Source organism: Barbatula barbatula, assembly GCF_947034865.1.
Source record: "Barbatula barbatula genome assembly, chromosome: 9".
NCBI lineage: Eukaryota > Metazoa > Chordata > Actinopteri > Cypriniformes > Nemacheilidae > Barbatula > Barbatula barbatula.
The window spans coordinates 9939217-9961915 of record NC_136772.1 but is presented as its reverse complement, the minus strand read 5'-3'; the positions used below and the strand labels follow the sequence as shown (position 1 = coordinate 9961915).

At 39.9% G+C, this 22699-nt stretch overlaps 1 protein-coding gene across 7 annotated transcripts in view; it reads left to right on the top strand.

The window, feature by feature from the left end:
- plekhm3 (pleckstrin homology domain containing, family M, member 3) overlaps window positions 1–22699 on the top strand; it is a 34068-nt gene that overhangs the window by 1152 nt on the left and 10217 nt on the right. For 3 of the 7 annotated variants that reach the window (XM_079464203.1, XM_079464204.1, XM_079464206.1), the window contains 5 exons: window positions 583–1463; window positions 4613–5557; window positions 11686–11831; window positions 11917–12110; window positions 20693–20756. In XM_079464203.1, the coding sequence (XP_079320329.1) occupies window positions 1010–1463; window positions 4613–5557; window positions 11686–11831; window positions 11917–12110; window positions 20693–20756 (1803 nt within the window). In that variant the 5' untranslated portion in view covers window positions 583–1009. Of the gene's footprint in view, window positions 1–582; window positions 1464–4612; window positions 5558–11685; window positions 11832–11916; window positions 12111–20692; window positions 20757–21016; window positions 21380–21428; window positions 21563–22699 lie in introns of those variants that run through there. The other 4 variants (XM_079464207.1, XM_079464208.1, XM_079464209.1 and 1 more) reach the window with 3 other exon arrangements.

Sequence of the window (22699 nt, the reverse complement as noted above, 5' to 3'; positions counted from 1 at the left end):
TAAAGACAGTGAAAGACCCTGAGCAAGAGCACAAAGGAAAACAGGAAATCGATGTAAGTGCCAGAGGAGGTATGCCAGTGTAAGATGAGGAGAGGCTGCGTAATCTTGTTGAACGAAACGGAAAGACATGCTCCCGTATAGAGGCAGGGAACCCCACCCCAAGCTAGAAACTTTCACTGATGATGTTGGGGTGTCTGTGTGCCCTATGGTCAAAAATTTACAGTAGTCAGTTAAGACGTCAGGTAGGAACGTGAAATGACAGCGTTGTTGTAAGGGTGTTGTGAGTGTAAAGACTGTTTAAAGGTAAGTGGAGTTCAGTTACCTAGTAAGTTGTATCTATATATCATAATCAGATTCTGTTTTATCTGAATTTCAGGCCAGCATTGCAGGTCTTGCACTATGTAAAGTGTTTTGAATATGTCGCTTCCATTTGACTTTGAATGTGAAAGCAAGGAAGCGCACTTGAGTTTGATGTTGTAGAAGGACAGTATTGATATTCTCATAGCTTATCAGCTGTAAATTATGTCACTACTGTACCTTCTGACAGTCTTGTGCTTTTCTTTCTCTTTTGTCTGAATTCAGGATGTTGAGCCCTTGGGAAGGACGTTCTGGTTCCACATTGCATTTATCAGTCACTGGATAACTGCCTTATCGACTGCAGTGACTGAATTGAGTTGCTGCTCTGAATAAGAAGCAACACCTGTTCTAGACTGCTCTATATTTGCACTTGGGTTTTGCCGGATTCCCCTTGCCCAGTGCTGATACTGATTGCTGGCATAGTAATCGGTTCTCATTATGTGCTTGATTAACAGTGTTGGCTCATCAACTGACATTCCTGGACGGAGTTCAGGCCTTCTTGGACCATCTGTTTATCTATCATAAAGCAGATGTTCCGTCTGTGGTGCCTTGAGGCTCGTCGATCCCGTTCTTCCTACGCCTCCGGACGTAAGGAATCCCTCCGCCTTTTCCACCTCAACGCACTCTCCGTTTCAGCAAAACTGTGGAGGTGATGGAGGGTCTGGAGGTTGAGGACATTAGCCCCGCCCTCGAGGCCACTGAGGATTACTTGCATTGCCTCGATGACAACCAAGGAGATGGCCAGGTACATACACAGAAGCTTAAAGAAGGTTCTACCTTGGATAAGCTGAACTCCAGCGGTGTGTGGGGACTACTGACAGGAAAGCATTCTGAGATATCACCTGGCAACATGGCCTGGGCAGAGCAGGCGTCCTTTCACGTGCTGGGCCTAAGACACGGAAAAAGGAACCGGGCACGATCCACCAATGATTTGGCAGCTCATGCCAAAGAGACAAACTCTACCACCACAACATCCAGTGGAGGCTTCAAACGTGGCCACAACCGCTCACGTTCAGACGTCAACAACCGTAGTTACACAGATAACGGCATGCTAGCTATTGACAAAAATACACTCAAGAACATGGCGCTGAACGACTACAGGGATGGTAAGATTCAAACCTTTGTCTTTAAGCAACAAAACAGAGTAGATTTCATTGAACATTTAATTTGAAATGGTATGTTAAACATATAAATATATTGTTGCTTCAAAACCTGACTGTCTATACATGACAGTGACATTGTGTGACAAGATTATAATGTTTTTCTAGCCACAAATCAAATATATTGCATGATGCCAAGCCATACAGCAACTGTCAGAAAGAACATATCTGTTGGATGATATGTGCTTTTCAAGAAATGTTCAGTCTGTAGGAAGGGGGAGGGCACATTTCATTAGCACTTAGGAATTCTTTACAATGATTATAATTTATAAATGTGCTTATCCTCACCAATACAAATTGTGACTACATTTTGAACTTATTTATATCCACTGCAGTCTAGTTTAATTCTGTATTTACTCATTTTAACAGACTTTGATTTACCTCAGCATCTAGTACTAAATCAATCCAAGATACTGCATGTCAGCCGGTGATAGCAATCCTCCTGGCTTTTCTTGCTTGTGTTAAATACTAATAGAGCAAGTTGTTAATTACTGCACAATGTGCCAAAGGGATTGTGGAAAGAGGCACTCGTTTCATGCTAGAATGCACTGTTTCTTTATTGAGTAAGATTGAAAAGAGCTGAATGTTAGGTGACGTTAAGATATTGGCAATCCAGCCAGTTTCTAATGCTGATAGATGTACTGATTAAGACCTGAGAAATCCATACACCATTCACCACATTACTCTCGCTGTTTGTGCTATGCTTGACTTGTCTCTGTAGTTCATTAAAACAGTCCATTTCAATATGGTATGCCTTGTTTGCTTATTTTCAAAACCAGTTTTTTCCATAGATTTAAGTTTTAAGTCTAAATCTAGTTAATTTTAGAATATAAGCTTTTTGTATTATACTGTTTAGTTGCTCTCAGTGAGAAAGATCCTGATATGAGCCTGGTAGAGCCAGGATAGCCTTTATGTGTTACGTTTTTCCAATAAATATAGCTGTGCAAGCGTTGTTATGTATCTGTGAGTGCCTTGCAATGCACTGGCCACCTTTCCAGGGTAACCTGTATGCTGCCTGTGACACAAGATGCTAGGATAGGCAACGGCCCTCCTGTGACCCTGCATACGATGCGGGTTCGGACAATGGATGGATGCTTTTGTTACCTTAAAGGGACAATTCACCCCAAAATAATCATTATTTACTCGCACTATAGTTGTTCCAAATCTGTATAAACAGTTCTTGGCCAACATTGACTACCATAGTAGGAATAATGCTTATAAAATTCATTGTCCTGTTGAAGACAAAAGAAGATATTTTGAAGAATGTAGGAAAGCAATGCTGGGGCACTTTTGACTACCATTGTAATTTTTCCCCTGTATTGTAAGCAATGGTGAACTGATAATTTAAAAAGTTTTTCAAAAGGAAATGCCTACTGGAAACATTAAGAATATTTCGACAAAAGTCATGTCACTTTTTTTTAATAGCTTTACAGAAAATCATACTTTAGTAAATAGAGTCCCTTACTCCATATTAGGCTTCTTATAATGTAGGTGCACGTTACTATTGGGCAAGTCCGTCCTCTGTTTTGTTATGGTTGGTCGGTGGTTGTAGCCTCTATGATGTTGCTTAAGTAGTAGGGGCAGTAGAATTCGTCCAGTTGAGAGTTGTTCTACCATTGAAATAATTTTTGAGACATTATTTTAAGGTCGAAAAACTACAGAGTTTTGCTTTAAAGTGTAACATGTGCAGAGACTATATACTTAACATTTCAACTGTGTTTATCATGACAGCCGTAATGATGTGACTTCTATGGGAGTACTGCTGTCTGTGTTTTGATTACAGCCCTATGGATGACGCAGTATTACAGAGTGATATTTAGTAGAGATGTGGCTATGTTGATGTTTTATTAGTCTCATTGCAGCGGTGCACTGTGAGGTCTTCATGTGCCAGACTGAGATGAGTCCCTGAGACAAGCAGTCACAATGACATGTGCCCCCATTCTGCAACATATTTATTGGCTCAAGCAGAACTGTGTTATTATTTGTTGAATAGTTCATCATCAGTAATAAGATGGAGATGTACGGCAGCCGCAATCATAGTACATCTTTCTGGAAAATCACTGCTTGAAGTATTTGGTTTGGTGTTGTTTCTGCATCCTCATTTGCCCTTCCCTCTAGGCTTGAAGAGGTTTGAGTCTTTACCTCTCACGTCCATACATGAGTGTATATTCAGTCAGAACTCCGTAGTACCATTTTTATCTACCGTGTCTTCATCAAACAAGTCTTTTTGCAACTTGCAGATGGCAGGTTTTCAAACGTACAAGCTCTGGAAGCACACTGGCCTTGCACCAGCTCACTAATTGGGTCATGTCAGCACGCCTAGCATCCGCTCTGCCGTGAAATTAGTAGTGACTTTCCATAGCTGCAAGCTACGTGTCTTTGAAGCCCTCGGTGCGCAAGGAGCCCCAACTATCCACAGTAACTCTTTAGAAGACCAAAGCTGCCTGAGTGTTTGCGGGCTCCCCTTGAAACGACCCAAATGAACCCAACCCACAGACCTACAGTTAACAACAAAAAAGGGAGGGGACTGCCCATTATAAGTTACAGATGTAAGAACGTGCAGTTTTTACTGGTACGTGATAGATAAGACTTAAAGAAAACAATCCATGGGCATTTACTGTTACTTTAGCCTCCTCCTGGCCTCTGCTGGACTTGGCATTCCCGGGCACCCAGCAGGTTCCAGAGGGTTAAGAGGGAAACGGGCTGTTTCCAGCTAAGGAAGTGTAGTGATGGGGTTGTTGTGAACTAAGAGAGGAAAAGAGATAAAGGAGGGAGTGTGTGAAAGAAACAGACGGAGAAAGGAAGGACTGAAAAGGAGTGTCAAAGATTAACGGTTACATTTTTCCGTTTTGTTTTAACAGTAGTCCAGTACACAATAATGGGTCTTCCTGCTGTGTGGTGGCTGGACAGACCACTATCACGAAGATGCACAATGGCATCAGCCACGCAAATCTTTCAGATAAACATATAAGAGCGTTTTATTTTTAAGCTAAGAAATGAAAATCTCAAAATCAGTTTGATGCAAAAACTCACATTTTCTTAAACTGTAGTATGATTTGGAAGCTAAAGATGCTCTCTCTCACTTTCTTCTGTAGCTCATAAGGAGAGCAGCCCTAGCCTGGTGAAGCAGGGAATGTTGGAGCAGCGAGAGGGACCTTGGGGACGCTGGAGTGCATGTCACGTCGAGCTTACACCCTGCGAGCTACGTCTCTACAGCTTGGACAGCAGCGGTAACCAACAGTTATGTGCCGCCCTCTCTCTATCTCACTGCCATGGGGTGAGCGCACCCCAACCCCAAGATGGACGCGTGCTCCAAGCGGTCTTCTTCAACAGCACCCGTGTGCAGTTACGCGCACCCTGCCAGTGGGAGGCACTGGAGTGGCGCAGACTCCTCTGGGAACGAGTCTTGGCCGCACGTCCAGCTCATCGTAAAGGCGAATTGTCTCGTGCCACCTCCCCTACCACCCACGACCCTGACGCAGCGTCGGTGCCAATCCCTCGGCCGTTGATTCGTCCCACGGCCCTTCCGCTGTTCAACCAGCACTGTGCCGACGTGCTCAAGGCTGGCCTTCTGCATCGACTCACCGACCTCAACAACTGGAGGGCATTTACATTCGTGCTGAGCCACACAGAGCTGCAGGCCTTTCCAACTGAAGGGAGGGGTCCTGTGTCGGAGCCCGTGCTGCGGTACCCGCTGGCTTCCTGTCTGGCTGTGCAACGGGATGATGAAAACAGTGGAACCAACTTTCACCTCCAGGCTGTATTTCCTGATGATGTGCTACGCTTACGGGCGGAGAGCGAGCTCAAAGCCAAGGATTGGGTGGAGGCCTTGCGCACAGCTGTGACAGCTCAGCGACCCCAGTGGGAGAATAATCAGTCGGGTCCCACAGGAGTGCTGATGAGGAGTAAGCCAGCCAGGGAACGGCGACACCGGGAGGCCCAAAGAGCAAAACGTCAGTCCGTCACCACAAGCTTTCTCAGCATCCTTACCTGTCTGGCTATAGAGAAGGGCCTCACTGCTCAGGGCTTCCGATGTGCAGGTGAACACATCTAGACACAATAGACTTTGGTTTATAATATAGCGATAGATTAAATCTAAAGAAATTATTTAAATGATATTATAATTAACTGCATGTATCAACAGATAAAAATAATCAAAGTTAAAGGGGCAGTTCACTTAAAAATGTAAATTCTGTCATGATTTACTCACCCTCAAGTTGTTCCAAATCTGTATAAATGCCTTTGTTTGGTTAAACACAGAGAAAGATATTTGGAAGAATGTTAGCAAGTGACAGTTCTGGGGGATCGTTGTCTACCATAGTAGGAACAATTAAAATGGTAGTCAAAGGCGCCCTAACTGTTTGCTTGTCTAAAATCCTCAAAATATATGTTGTGTTCAACAGCTCAAAAAATGTTTTTCTACTATGGCAGTCAATGATGCCCCAGAAATGTCAGTTGTTAACATTTTCCCAAATATCATTCTTTGTGTTCAGACTTACAAAGAAATTTAAACCGGTTTGGAAAAATCAGAGGGTGAATTAGTCATGACAGAATATAGATTTTTCGGTGAACCATCCCTTTAAGATGACAGACACAGACTGCAAACTCTTTCACTTTTGCTTTCTCAATTGGTTGTATTTATATGAAGTTTACCTTTGCATGAGTCAAGCTTTCCCAACCCTAAGAGTTTTCCCTCTCATTGAACTATTGTTTCAAACCAAGTGCCTGTCTATTCAACATATGCCATATCATTCCTTAAATAAACAAGTATCCATTTTGCTGTACCAACCCCTAACGCAAGTCTGTAATTTTAGTACATTAACTATTTCATGCCATATGTTGTTTGTTTAAGCTTTTTGGTCTTATGAGTCTATGCTTTTCACAGTTCCGGTTTTCACAGTCCAGCTAGATATCTAAGGAGTTACACTTATGTCATTTTTGGTGTTAATTCTCAGTCATTTTTTCTTAAATGGGAATGAATGAAACGCTTTCCTCCTTGGTTGTTACAACCAGCTTTTTAATGCAGGATATTTGAAAGCCTCACCGCACAAGGACAGCAGGCACCTTATGATAATTGGCCCATGTAAAGCGGTAAAAATCCCCTTTTAGAATCAAAGGCGCACGGAAGCTAATTGTTTGGTTTAGGGCCACAAAATAGATTTTTCGAATGGGACAGGTCTGCCTAAAAAGAACAGAACAGCTGGGTACATCCCGGCTCTAGGCCGCCCCCCAGTCTTTCTGTCTCTTTCCTCATTTCCCTCGTACAATTTCAAGTATTAATGGAGTGTGTTTACTCTTTGATTTGTTGGCTTCTCTTTCAATGTTATTTTTCTTTTCTGAATTTTACTTTGATGGGTTATTTTTTGTGATAGGCTGTAGTACAATTAATTTGTGTGCCCTTGGCTTCTAGTGAGCTGTTTTGGGGGATACTCCACAAATTTACAATTAAAAACATAAACCTTCAGATTTTCTTGTTTTAAGATCATGAGAAGCATTTCAATCAAGTTTTTTACGTGAAAGTCAGTGTACATAAAATAATTATTCTTGCAATCTGTATATCCTATCCTATTACTTTTAATCTTTTAATTTTGTAATCTGTATATCCTTTCCTATGTTTAAGATGGATGTGTTTTGACTGTCAACAGGGTATAAACAGCTAGCTGTTTTGTGCCTCCTGACTTTAAATTGTGGGTTGGGCCCCGTCTGCAATCGCCTTCCGGGGGGAGGTGCCCCATCCGTTAGCAGTGTGCAAAGGTGCACAGGCCCTAAGAATTGTCCTCACCTTTCCTCCATGGCGCACTGACTTTCACATCACTTAGTCCCACCATCTCACATTAAAACACAGCTGAGCAACATGAATTGAGCATTTTATTCAAATGTATAGACCTGCCGAAAAACAAGATTTAGTTTGGCCTGAAAAACTGCATTCTTCCCCAAAAATGCTAAGAGAATTCAAATTCAGGGACTTGCAAATATATTTTGGTATGTAAAAAGCCTTTATTTGCAGGGCTACATACTAAAAACACCAACGCATATCAGCCTTGTTTGACCTATTTATGTCATCCATTTAAAGAAGACACCCTTTCCTTTCTCTCTCAAGCACATGCACACTCCCTTTCTCAAGCCAATCACATAGTTTGCTTAAACCCTATCTTGCAGCCTGGGGTTTCTTTTTCACACACCGCCACCAAAGTACCCTGTAGAGTATACAAGGACGGCAGATCAAATAGGAAGATCCAGCTGTAGGTGGGACAAAAGAGCTGAGATAGGGCAGTACAAGGTCAGGGGGAGAGAATGGGGACCAAAGGACTGCTGTTTACATCAAAAAGATGGGCATCTTTCTCAAGCAAACACGCACGTATGAGCACACTTGCACACGCACAACCTTACGCCTGCCCCTCATGCCATATTTTGTGGAGTGGAGTGTTTGAATAGAAAACATCAAAGCTGACTAAGGTCTTGTTGTCTTTCGCTTATGGGGCCGCAAAGGCCCACCCTGTGATGCTTGTCCCACGGAAATCGGCGGCCAGTTGAAAGTAGCTTGAGTTGAAGGCTTTTTCTGCAAGAAAAACGTAGCGACCTTCTTAAGGACAGAAACAGCTATTCTACCAGGAAACCATTGTGAGAGTGCCCCCACTCCAATTCCTTTTTCTTGCAAATAGTTGCCGTTTTAGGGCAACAGTGCTGCTAAAAATGAAAGCGGGAAACCTTGGGGATAGTTTGGGACTGAACACATCAAACGGCTCTTATTTGGCAACGTTCTTTGTCTTTCCCACACTCCCAGGTTGGCCCCGTTCTGTTTGTGAGGAACATGTTCTTCCTCTGCTAGATTTGTTTTTCTCTTTTGACACATCAGAGGGTTCAGTTGGCTGAAATGCAGATTGGTTTCTTCACTGTCTTCTCTTTGGCAGTGACACTGGATATTTTCTGAGCTGTCTGTCTAGATGAGATGTGCAAACTCACACCTTGTGTATTTGTACGTATGTGGGAATTCATGCTTTGGGCTCTACTTTGCTGGCTTGGGATGTATTGTCCACAATACACAGAAGTATCCAGCTCCTTCCCAGAAGTGACATGCTCTCTGTCTACTGACCAGAACCAGTCTAGTCCAATAGGCTTGATGGGGATAGATTACACAGTTACCTACAACTGTAGTCAAATCCTCTTTGGATAATGTGGCATCTTCTTAACAGAGTCTGCTAAAACTGCAGAGAATGTGTTTAAATCTTGCTATTTAAAGTCTTCACATTGTACTCCGTATGTTACTCTTAATCCCATACCTTATTTTTTATGCATTGTATATCAAATTTATATGCACTGCAGTGAAAAATAATTATATTCTGGATTTTTTTTAATAACATGTATGTATATAAAGTTCAGGGTTACCAAGATATATCATTGCCCTGCCCGTATGGGCTACCTTAAATAGTCAAATTACATTCCTTAATTGATTCACACTGTGTTCTCTTTTACTTGTTGTCTGAAGTCAAAGATACAGTATGATCATACAAGTTTGTAAGCACCCTGATTGGTCCGCAGCAAAGTTTAGCCCGATGCTACAGTTTACTTCAAACCATTTGCCGTTTACCATTTGCTTGAAGACGGACAGTTTCAAAGCATCTGTCAAATACACTGGATTTGGAGGAAAATATATATATTTCATAGGCACTCTGTGTGTTTACCTCTCCTCTTTAAATGTTTGGGCAAGACGATATCTAAGATTTAGACTCCGATTCATTCAAAGACGTTCAAAGAAATCACATTTCAGTTACAACCAAATGCATATTTGTAGCGATGATTGTAATTTTATAGGTTTAAACACAATTTATTGTTGATATTTGTGTTGAAAATTTATTTGATTGATGTTTCAACTCCTATTCAGTTTTCTAAATAAAAATTAAAAAATCTTTATTTGTGCTAGTTAAATTCATTTTTGGCTTCCAAAATCTGAAGACGGCCTGCTCAAAGGGCTACTAGTGATTTTTAAAGCGAGCCATGAAGTTTATATGTTTTTCATGTTAGTTTACACCCAACATGTACATTTGCAGTGTACTTCTGTCTTTTTTTTTATAGCAATTTTACAGGGCTCCAGACTGCGACTTAATGGTCGCTGTTTGCGTCCAGTTTCTTGACAGAGCGGGCATAATACAAGTACTCGCACTTGTGCGACCTGCAAATTTGGAATTTCTTGTAGTTGTTTTTTCATGTGGAAAGAAGAGTAGAGCGCCACCAGTGTAGGCTGTGTGGGATAGCCGACTGCGGCACTGATGTTCCACGCTGCAGCGCACAATCCAGGTTGTCATTGACAAGTTTACACACACACACAATGTAAGCCATTACTTCGAGTTGCTGTTTGCTGTGACGGATTTCTTGAGCCCGAGGACCAACGATTTTATAAATGAGACGTTTAAAACTAAACTAACCACGGAGGAGTTCAGGAAAAGTCATTTATCTATGATACTTGAAAAAGCACTGGATCATTTCAAACCCATTGTCAGCAAGAACGAACGACTCGTACTGTGCAAGTCTTTACAAATCTAAATTATATTAAACTGACTTAAAAATCTGACTTAAAGTACAAATTTGTTAAATTATTTTGTTGAGTTAAAGTAATGGAAAAATGTGACTTATTGAACACATCATTTTTTACCACGTAGAATCATTTGAAAGTGAGTTGAATTTAGACAAACGTTGATGTCAAGACTTTAAGTCACTGCTTTTCCTTAAATTTATGGACAAGTTATGTTTTCCTTGTGCTGAAAAACACAGCCTCGACTAGATCTCTCTTAATAACAGTCTCCCCGGCAGTGCCCAACCATGCGCTATTTTTGGTATAGGGTGGTATTTGCGGGCTTACGCTCTGCCTGTATGTTGATTACAAGGCAGCCCTGACACACGACACCCCGCTGCTCTCTGTGGTTCAGCCCGAATATCAGGCACCCATCAGCTGTGGCATGGGGGACACCCCCTCTGACTTTTTATAGTATGGGGTCCCTGCCCCTTAAAACCTCAAGTTTACATTGGCAGCATAGTGCAGCGCATGATGCTAGCGCCTAACCTCAGCTAGAACAACCCATTACGTATTGGTTTGGAAACAAGTAGAGTGGATGTTCTTTTCTTGGTCCAATATGGCAATGTACCTTGGCGACATTACGTCCGTGTCAAGGGTCTTATTCAAAGAATAACATTTTACTTTTTTGTTTTGTCAGGCATGAACGGCAGCTAAAAATATGTGGCAGTTCTCTTTTAGAACCCTTTCTGGATGATAACATGTTTGAGCTAACATAGACCAAGTTGAATTGGTTGAGAAAGTGATTTAATTCAGCTTACAGTCAGGGTGCACGTGTTACATAGCTGTTTTTGATTTTTAAACGAACTCAATGCATCATAAATAGACCCTACAGCATTGTCTGGACAAACTCTAATCTGTGTCTACCTCCACATACATTTGTTCTGATAACAGTCTACCGCCTTTATTTTGGAGACTGTGTTTCTGGCCGTTTTTGTCCTCTCTATCATACCTCCCATCTTGTCCACGTTTCTTCCTCTCTCTGTGAAGTGTATAGCTGACGCTACGCTCCACCGAAAAGATTGTGCAGGTCTATATCCGTCTTTGCCTGTTCCTTTTCTTCTCTTTTCTTCTTTTTCCTCCACACTGTCCTGGGTCTGGCCCGTGATGGTTTGGATAAGAGACACCTGCCATGTTCACAATCACCTGTTTTGGTTTGGTTGGGATAAGCCCTTTGCTGTAGATGCCCTGTAGTGTTTGAAGAACTTGAATAAAAAGTTTAAAAGACAAAGCAATTTCAAGATAAATCTTTTGTTATAAAATGAGATCAGTGTTTTACTGTTTTGCCTGTTGAGTACTAAGAAGTTTAGAGTCTAGATGTTTTTTCCATGTAAATCTGCTGTTGCTTTATCTTATGTTGTAAACCTTGACACATCAGCACAATGTATGTTAACTCAATCTCCTTCTGCTAATGATTGTCCATTTTTAAAAGGGTCGTGCCCTCATCAGTAGATTAGGTGGTCATTAACTTTTTCCCTCACCAGACCTGTGTGTGGTTTGGCAATCTCTAATGAGGGACTCGATCTTTCCTGTCACCGGTTTGATTTGTGTGTTTGTAGATGAGGTTCGTACCTCATTTATTGTTGGTTTGTTTTTCAGGATGTCAGAGGCCAGTGGGTCTGTCACGCGGGAAGGCCAAAGTTTGCTCTTATAGCGGCTGGTACTACTGCCCAAGTTGTCACCAGGACAATCTCTTTCTCATACCTGCTCGTCTGCTGCATAACTGGGACACGAACAAACACAAGGTATGTGTTGAGACCTCTATACTAGGTTTATCTCTTCAATTTATGAAAGTGAAAAATGATTCATCACATTGTTTCTGTGGCTCAGGTGTCGAAGCAGGCTAAGGAGTTTTTGGAGTTTGTTTACGAGGAGCCATTGTTAGACATCCAGCAGTTGAATCCATGTCTGTATGAGCATTGCGAAGCTTTGGCGGCCGTTCTCAAACTGAGACAGCAGCTTCAGTCTCTCAGGGCTTACCTCTTCAGCTGCCGAGCTACAGTGGCGGAAGACCTCCGTCGCAGGTGAGTGATGTCACAGAGCAGGTAGAGGAACGTTCCAGAAGCCATGCCCATTTCTGTAGTCATAGAATGTTTCTACCCATGGTTGTGTAAAATATGGTTAATCCATCCGGTTGGGTTGATTGTTTACCTCATGTGTATGTCGCTTTGGATAAAACGTCTGGTAAATGTAAATTATTTAACCTGGAAAATGTCTATATTTGACCCAAGAATTGGTTAAAAAAACATTACAGCATTGTTTGGAGTGGAAAGATTGGCCAAACTGGTCTAAAAGAGTACCTAAGTGGGTCTGCTTTTTACCATTTATTATCTAGACAAATAGAATTTAAATAGAATCATTTTTTTTACTTAATTTCCTTGACTGATTTTTATATGATACAAATACACTTTGAGCCTAAAGGGATAAGTCATCCAAAAGTCATAATTTACTCACACTCAGGTTGTTTCAAACCTGGATAACTTTATTTGTTCTGATGAACACAGAGAAAGATATTTGGAATAATTTTGGCGGGACATCAATGTGTCTGCGACATCATTCACTACCAAATTAGGAAAAAATATTGTATTTTTTTCGTTCTGTTGGACACATAAGGAGATATTTAGAAGACTTTAGGAAAATAAAGAGTACTCGGCACCTTTGACTACCATTTAATTATTCCTACTATGGTAGTCTATGATGTCCCCGGAACTGAAAATTACCAACGTTCTTCCAAATATATTTCTCTGTGTTCATCGGAACAATTACATGAGCGTGAGTAAATGATGACAAAATGTTCATGTTTAGGTGAACTATCCCTATAGTTCACAGGGAGGAAGTTTGTTGAGAATGTATCAGCCTATATATGGATATGTAGGATTTTGTTAAGAGATGTGAATAATTATAAAAAAAAAATTATATTATCATTGCCTTTAAAGACATCGAAGCACATTCTGGAAGACATTGCGATAAAAAATTATATCAGTGCCTAAGGTTTGGTAAGGTTTGCCAGTAACTATTCCTGCAATTTCCAATACAGTGTTTGATTCTGTCCGGCATGGATCCACACTGAGCTTTTCCTTGTTCAGCGGTGCAGATTTGTAAACTGGGAGTGAAGGATTTGTAAAGCTGTTGATTTTGTTCCAAACAGGAAATCACCCATAACAAGTTGATTGAATAATGAGCGCCTTAGGAGAATCTGCTTGTAATCGCTGCACTGTTTTTATAACAGCATCTGCTGCATTATCCATTTGAGTTACGATATGTTATTACATTAAATATTTGTGGAATCTTGAAAGGCACATTAGTAGTGGAAGAAAATGAAAACATAATACTTAACGTCATTTGTGTAGACAGAAATGGAAACTCTTGTCCTGCCAATGTGTAAAGAACAGTGTAACTGGAAATTGTAACACAGCATGTGACCTTAATTTCTTTATAGACAAGAAAGCTGCAGTTTAAGGACTTTGACACAAACATAGTGCATTTTTAAACAGTATTATAAGTAATGCATTTGGTTGCTGGGAATGCAAATGAAATTCCTTCAGATCTTCGGTGGATTCTTAAGTCCAGGTTCAGCGAGAATGTAAAGGAACGTTGTTTATCTGTAGGTCTTGGCACTAAAAGGCTTGTCTAGGTGATGAATGCTTCATGCTCTTACCAGGGTCAGTCTCATGTGTGGAAACCCTCTTAAACATTCACACCAGGAGAGAAGAAAGCCTGTACGGCTCTGTGATAAAGTATGACATAATGGAAAGCTACCACTGCATCCATTGACAGTTAATCATCAAGAAAGATAAATGTTTACTGATGTCAGGGTTAAGTATAAGTTTAGAAAGAGAAGCTACAGTTGGGTACAACAAACAGGGAGGTGGTTGAGAGTTTGATAACTGAGGTCTATTAGTTTTATAATTAATACAGGTTGGGCCATTCCAGCGCTATGGGAGATTTTCATTCAAAACTTGAAATATACATTTGTTATAATAGAATATAAAGAATGTGTTTATTACCAATGTATTGAATCATCTGTTTATATTTTACAAAACCCTATATGATGGAGTCCAGACATCAGAAACATATCAGTCTATGCACAAGTTCTTTACTTTAAAAGAGAGACACATTCATGTGTTATGAATGTGACAAAATAGGACACACATTTTTCAGGCAGCACACCTTGTAGGATTTCTACGTATTAAGATGTACAAATCAGAAGCAATAATACTTAACAAATGGAGATGGGTGATTCTAAGATAATGGTTATTTTATTAAACTTTTCATGTGTCCATTTATGAGGAATAGGGATATGGATGTGACAATTCGCATAATGCAAAACCTTGCTTTAAAAGCAAACAAAACATGCTTTCCCATACTCCACATGGGTATTTAAACCACCAAATATCGACATCTGGTCTCAGTATCGGTATGTTGAAAACCTTTTAAGGTTGACATTTGCAATTGCCCAAAACCCTCTTTTAAAAATGTACCTTTAAATTGATACGGCTGCAGATCAGGTGAAACTCTGTAATTTCTTACAATAAAAACGTTTTTTCTTACTAGTCATTCAGACAAACCACCCTATTTTCTCATCAACTTGTTTTTGGACATTTCTGAAATATCTTTTGCTCATTCCTAGTCGATTACGTTTTAAAGTTTCCATATGCAACTGTTCATGAAAAAAAATCAGGTACAGTTTTTAAGGATAAGTATTTCCATCTTATTCTTTTTATCTGAGGTGATCAGCATGCCGAATGCTTTTCACTAAATATAAAAAGAACTTCAGACGTTGACTTAATCGTGTTGCTAATGCACTCTTACCTACACGTTCAGAACGCTGTTTGTTGTTTGAATCTCTGAATTATTGAATGGGCCAGTACCCTTTCGTATGTATTTGGTCCTTTGAACTCCACGGTGACGTCGAGCCGGGAAGGTCGTTTGAAGTGCAGACGTGGGGGCTCTTGCAAAGGCAACCTCGGCTTGAACTGAATTTTCCCTCTGAGGTCCATTTTCTCGGAGCTCTCCCAGCTGCCCGCTGAGCGGTGACTTTATCTGGCCGCCTTGTTTACGGGGTCCAGCGGGGTGCAGCAGTGTTGACCCTAACAGGAGGCTCTGCAAGATGGCTGGTGTTTACAACCAGGCTATTAGCAGGCAACGGCTAATGCTTCGCTTTTCAAAACATTGCAGGATTGATGAGGGCAGTGGCGCTAAAATATTACCTTACCCATCCATCGCCCGGTCCGGACGCTCATGAGCGGCTCAGCAGTGTGTTTACTCTAAGCCATAGCGGGAGGGGGAGAAATGTCACAGCCCACACCATTGAGCTTGATCTAAAGCACCATCAATAGCTGCCTTAAAGAATTAGTTTAATAAAAAGGTAACTTCTGTCGCCCTCTATCTCTCTATCTCTCTATCTCTAATCTAAAATCATATATATACACACACACACAAACAAGGTTAATGTGTATATATGAAGAGTTTAGTTCCAAAAAGAGATAATTTGTTTTAAATCATGTTTTTATTGAGCATGACTCAATTTGAAAAACTGAGTCATCTCTTTTTTGAAGAAGAAGAGATAAACACTTAGAACAAATATGCACACTTCAAAATGTAACCGTAATAATGTACTGGGAACCCCTAGAATCTTCTGGATGCCCCTGGGAGTCCCGGACCCCATTTTGAAAACCCTGTCCTAAAGTCTTAAAATAGTGAGGTCGAGACTACATTTTAAGTTCTTATTTATTCAAAAAAAAAAATTCTGCTTCATTGCTGTACTGACTTTAATTATAATTTTGCACAAACTCGCATGTCATGTCAGATTACAAATGTTATTTTTTTGTGTGAACTATTCCTCTAACCTATAAAAATGAGACTATGCATGCGTACATTTTGTATTTGGATAAAAGATTTTTAAGAAACATATTTTTTCTTTGAGAAGTTTCTGTGGCTGCCTGTTTGTTAAGCTATTACAAGTAACATTACACCAAATGGCATTCTCTCAAAAATAATCTGGTTCCGGAGTAAGATTCTTTCATCACAACCATTTGTAAAAACAAGCCTGCTCGACAGCAAAATCAACATTGGCCTCTCGGTTGTGTGCTTTCCACCCACTGATAACGGTGGGTGCATTCGGTGTTCTTCTGTTTGACAACAAGCTCCATATCGCCTGGTTACCAACACTGCAAACACTCCTCCAAGTGGTATATATATATTTACCTTGAGAAAGGACAAAAGATTCATATATCATATTTTCCATGAGCAGAGATTAATTTACGCACGAGGAGATAGAAGTTCACCATGTCCATGGGTAACTGCGAGATTAAAGGAGAGCAAGATCCAGGTTCATTTTTACACATCCTGACTTGAACAAGCTTGACTAAATCGACCAAATCAGCATTACAACACATCCGCAGGGATTAAGTTAGGATTTCTTCTTGTCATAGTGGAGATACCGCATTAGACCGTGGAATCCTGTCAATGCTGTATCTCTTCTTTGTCAGCCTTCCTAAGATGTTCAGTAATACCTCACTTGTTCTATCAGATTTGTGGGTATGTAAAGCTTTGTGGTCTGCGGCTTGCAGATTCTTTTATTAAGCACTGGTGTCTCACCAAGGCTCTAAATCTGTCAAGTAAAGACTGATTTGTTATCTCAAAGGGATAGTTCAACTAAAAATACAATTTCCGTTGTCATTTACTCACACTCATGTTGTGTTTTTCCTGTTTAGTCTATGTAATAAAATTGAATGAATTGTGGGCTGCACAATTTTCAGATTACAAAACGGACATCGCAAAATCATAATAAAATCTGGTTTTCTCGAGTCATATTTTCATTTCAATTAATTTATAAAGCACTCTTAAAACAACTTGCATCTGCCAAGGCGCTGTACAACTTTCATATACCTACTGTTAACACAACATTAAAATAGAAATACATAAATAAATGGAAAGAAAAAGGAACAAATCACAGATCGAGAAACACACGAGAGAAAAGCTTAGTTTTTAACAAACTTTAACATTTGTGGCACAGTTGAGGCAGCTTTAATAGATGCTGCCAGATTGTTGCAGAGCCTCGGGCCAGCAACGGAGAAGGCTCTATCATCCCTACCTCAGATCTGAGAACCTGTAGCATTAGAGCAGGCTGTGATCTGAGTTATTTGGCTGGATTATGAGCAATGATCAACTCCGAGAGGTACTACAGAGCAAGATTATTTACAGCTTTATAAACGAAAAGCTACATTTTGAACTCAATACTCTATTGGATCTGTAGCCAATGTAATGAACATTAAATTGTTGTGATGTGGACCCGTTTGCGACAGCCTGTGAGCAGACGGGCAGCTGCATTTTCAACCAGCTGAAGTCGGTGTACAGCAGACACCGCCAGCCCATAAAACAGCGAATTACAGTAATCAAGCAGCGAGGAAATGAAGAACTAGATCACAGTCTCGAAGCTCTTCCTACTCAGGAGAGGTTTCACCTTTGCCAATCTTTGGAGATGATAAAAACCGGAACTCACAGTGGCATTGATTGAGACCACTGTCGAATGTAAAACCCAAGTTCTTGGCGGCATGTACACAGTATTGGGTGAGAGAGCCCAAGTAAACAGTACTAAAGTCAGTTTTATCGTTTGGTTTTAATTAAACAATTTGTTTTGTCTTCATCCAGATGTAAAAAATAGTTTCTGAGCCAAGTTTTCGAGACAGGAACATAATTGTTTACTGCAAAATTATTACCAAGCTAAAGCGGTATGTAGAGCTGAGTGACATAAGACAGCTTTGTTAGAGGGACAGCCTGAAATTTCCTGAATCTGACTATTTCATGAATGTTAACCTTACGATAAAATGTTTAATTTTTACCAATGCTTTTCTTCATACTAATAAGTCAGATGTCAGTATTTGGTGGCTTCAATACCTATGTGGAAACTCTTTTAAAGTTTTTAAAGTATCTTTTGTTTTTAAAACAAAGTCTTCTATAGTTCGGTAAGTGAACTGTCACATCCATAATGGTCCATATTGCTCATAAATTCCTCATTTATAAAATAGATTTAACTATTTTATGCTCAATGAAGAGCCATCATTTCTCCATTTGTTGGGTATTATTGCTTCTGGTTTGTACGGTATGTAGACATCAGTTTATCATCAGGTGTTTAGTCAAATATAAACAGATAATTCAATATCTTTGTAATAAATACATTCTCTAATAATGTATTTTTCAAGTTTTTACTTAGTGTCACATCCATAACCCTGGAATTGCCCAATACTACTTTCATTATTCTGCTTTTTTGCATATTTACAGCCCCGTGCTCATTCACTTTCAATACATGGAAAATAGCAATCAAGAGATTATTTTCAATAATTACTTTATTTTCCAAAAGTTTGGTGTTTTGAAACGACTTGAAAGTGAGTAATAATGACCGAACATTGAATTTGGGTGACAAATGTATTTTTCAAGTGTCTCATCCTATAGCGTTCTCATTACTTTGAAGAACACGCGCACACTGTCCTCCCCCTCTGAAAACAGTACAGCCCGGTCATTTCAGGTAAACACATTCTCACCCCCTCTATGGGCACTACAGCATTCATTTCTTAAACCACAGATAAACCCGGCTCTTGATAAAGTATCATTTTTGACATGCCATGTGTCAAACGCATAGTAACAAAGCAGCTTTCAGCAGCTTTATTTGTACTAATGACACCTGCTGCAACTCTTGTCTATTGACCCTTAAGCCTTCCATAAACAAATGAAAAGAGAATTCATCCCCAGCTTAGTAAACATCCCACCCCCTGCGTCCGTGCCTCAGTTTAGACTTTAGATTAGTGCTGTAATGATGGCTCGGCCTAATGAGGCCTGGGGGATGAGCCGTGAATGGGGCTGTCTGGAGTGCCGCCATGCTTTCCTTCTGCCAGCGCTGAGATTACTGCAGTGAAGAAGAACAACTGAGCTCTACCACAAACCACAAAGTAATAGACAGAGGTCTCAGAACTTGAACTATGCAAACACTAAAAAGGCACACTCGAAATTACAGCTGCTCGCCATTTGAAATGATATGTCGCTTCGTCTCCATAATATCCCTAAATGGATCATTAGAGCTCAAAACTACCCGTTTTGCTTTCCATTTTGGGAGCATGAATGCCACAGAAATATCTCACTGGTGTCTCTGAGCTACATTGTTGGGTCTCAAGAATCAATTCTCAACAAACGTCCGCTGAGGGGAGAAACTATTAGTGGTTTAGGGTTAAAGATGCATTGAAAATTACAATACCAGACTATTGAATCGACCCAATTATCCTGTTGGGATCTTTATAATATTATCATGCTTGTCTGTGGTGGGGCTGTGCTATTGGCAATGTGTCCGAGTGAATTATTTTATGCACATTTCATTAGGAGGATTTTTCTGTTCTGTTGGTCCGATGTCTTTGCTTATTATGATCTATCCAGTCATGTAGTACAAGATGAGATGTTGAGCATCCACGTTACCCTCAAAGTTTCCACCCTGTGTGTCTCTTTTCAGTTATATTTTGTATCTTTTATTTCCTCTCATTCTCCGCCTGTCCTCCCTCACTCCCCCATTCACAATATGCCTGTTGCTTTCCCACTCCCATCCCCTCTTTTCCAAATGATTCTGTGGGCCCTTGAGTTTGTAATGTGAGCAGCCGTGGGTGAATGAGAGCGCGAGAGCGCCAGAGTAGACTCATGGGAGGAGAGAGGTGAAGAGGGCCACAATAGCCAGCCAGATGGAGAGAGAGAGAGACAGAGCCGCCCCACTTCACCCATAATAAGGGGTAGTGCTTTTAAATGCCTATTTTACAGCCTTTTTCCAATTCAATTGAATTAACCCCATTTCCAATCAATTTGGACCCATGTTGTCATGGTTACGGAGGCGGGATGACAGGATACTAGTGTTGCTCATGGAATGGTTTTCTATGTTGGTCCGTGCAGCCTAAGGGGCGATTCACATTTTATGTCTAAAACCGTACGGAAAACGCGAGCCGCTACGCTTTCTCTAGTCAAATGACCCCCGAGGTGCGCGCGGGGCACTATGAAATGTTTAACTATTTTCATCTCGATGTGGCCCTGATGCATGTGCCTGCTGCGTGTCTACATTTAAAATAACGAACTTGCGAGCGGATGTGAGTCGCAGCAATGCAATAAATGTTTTTTTTAGAAATGTACAGATTTATGTTATGAACTAACAAAATATTGATATTAGGGATGTAACAATATTATTGATACTTTGCTATCGGAATAGCAAAATGTTCTCAATAATATTGTGTTCACATTACTGTATGAAACGATAGGTCTTCCGGGCCGAACATAGAGAATGTTAGAAGAAATAATAGTTATTACCTTTGGCAAGGTCCATCTGGTGCAAATTAATTTTATAAAAGGGATTTTTAGGTCATTTGACCCATCTCAAACTATACCTCATGCCTCTAAAAACAGTTATGATTAGAGGATAAAGAAAAGGACGCTTATGGAACGTTTCCAAGTCACCGTCTGTCATTTTAAATATTGCAATAAATATTGTTCCGTGGGCGATATACCGAGATTTTGATATGGTTACATCCCTGATTGATATGCTTTTCATGCTAATGTGTTTTTTCTGCTCTTTCTGCAGGATCTTTCCAAGGGAATATCTGTTACAGCATGTACACCTCTATTCATTGGCAGATTTACAGCAGGTACGTTTTCTTTCTTTTTGTACATTTAACTAAGCCTGCAAAAAACAGCTTTATGCTTTTTTACATTTTACCTAATTTACATTCATAGTGTAAGATGCACTATACAGACGATTTTTTACAGAATCCGATTTGCTGATTTCAACATTTACTATTTATTGGTATGTTTTTAGGTAACATGATCATTTCATTCTGTAAACTACTAACAATATTTCGCACAAATTTCAAATAAAAAGGTTGTTTCTATTTGCATTTATTTGCAGAAAATGAAAACTGTAGACACTGGTTGAAATTAAAGAAGAGATGCTCTGTTTTCAGACCTCAAATACTGCATAGAGAACAAGTTCATAATACAACAGTAATATTTGTACATGTTTTTAGGAAAAGTTCCCAAAATAATGTCATGTGATAACCTTGATTTTATCACAGTTTCCTGTCATTCTGTCAGTCTTTCACATTGCTGTTGGATGACTTTGTCACTCCTGCCCCTTTGATTTTGTTGAAATTCCACAGACATTGGACTGGAATAGCCACAATATATCTAGAAATGCTGATTAAATGAAGAAATGGTCTCTCTTATTTTTTCCAGGGCTGTATGTCTGTTTAATAAATGGTGGATGATTTGTAGAACTTTGTAAATTATTATTTTTTCTTTTGTAAACATCTTATACACAGATTCGCTAAATTGAGGTGAAGAAGATGCATTACATTATGGCCCTTTGATCATGTAAAATTAGATCTTCATTGCATTGCATAGCAAAAAGCAAAAGTATGCTTTCTTCAGAAATAACTTGTTTGAACATTTTTACAAGCACATTTTCCAGCTTATTTATGGATGAAGTCAGTTGCCCTCAGGTTCACATAGGTGTCAAAGCAAAGGAAACACAGGAGCAGTTCATCACCAGAAAAACAAATACTTTTGTCTATTTCAACAAACTTCTGTGTGAAATGTGTTAAATGTATGTTTATACTACATTTTAAATGCTACCTGCTATGATATTTTGCTATGTACAGTAATGCAATGAAGTTCACAGATTTTTAAGTGTGGCTTAAGTGTTGACATTCTTTATGGGCCACTATATATATACACACACCTCCTGGACATATCAGATTCTGACACTGTACACATAAAAGACGTCATCACATTTTCACACACACACACACACACACACACACACACACACACCTGTAGCACACATCATCACAATGTGGACTGTGTGTCTGCTCAGTCTCATCTGGCAGTTGGAGTTAAGAGGCTGTGAGAATGTACTGTGTGTGTGTTTTTTCACACCCTTTGCTGAAGTGTTACTCCGAGTTACTGTAGATATATGCACAAAAACCCAGAGCGTTAAGAGTTAAGATACTCCAATAAACCTTCTTGTCACCTGAAATGCACATGTAAATCCATCTGGAGGTTTTCTTTAAACAGTGCATTGGAAGTCTTTAGTTTAGTCATTGAAATGGTTGACTTCATTTTGCCTAACCAACAGTTTTTTTCTCCTTATTCTTTGCAATAACAGGCAAATTTCAAAGGTCCGATGTGTGTTTGTTTTGGAGGATCTATTGGCAGAAATGCAATATAATATAACTACTGTATGTCTTTAGAGGTGTTTAAAGACCGTACATAATGAAGCATTATGTTTTTATTACCTTATAATGACCTATTTCTATCTACATACACAGCGGTCCCCTTGCATGGAATTCCCCATGTTGTTCTACAGGAGTCCTACATGGACACACTGCTCTACAGAGCGTATTTTGTAAATACGGTACCTGCTTTGACAAAGAAGCGAAAACCTGACGACAAATTTCACTAAAGGTTACAATTGATAGTTACATAACTACAAATAAAATAACCTCTTATTGAAAGAAAAGTCATGGCATGGCATTTATTTGCTGCCCAAATCATAAATAGATTGTCTAGTTGTGGCTAATTGTGCAATTGT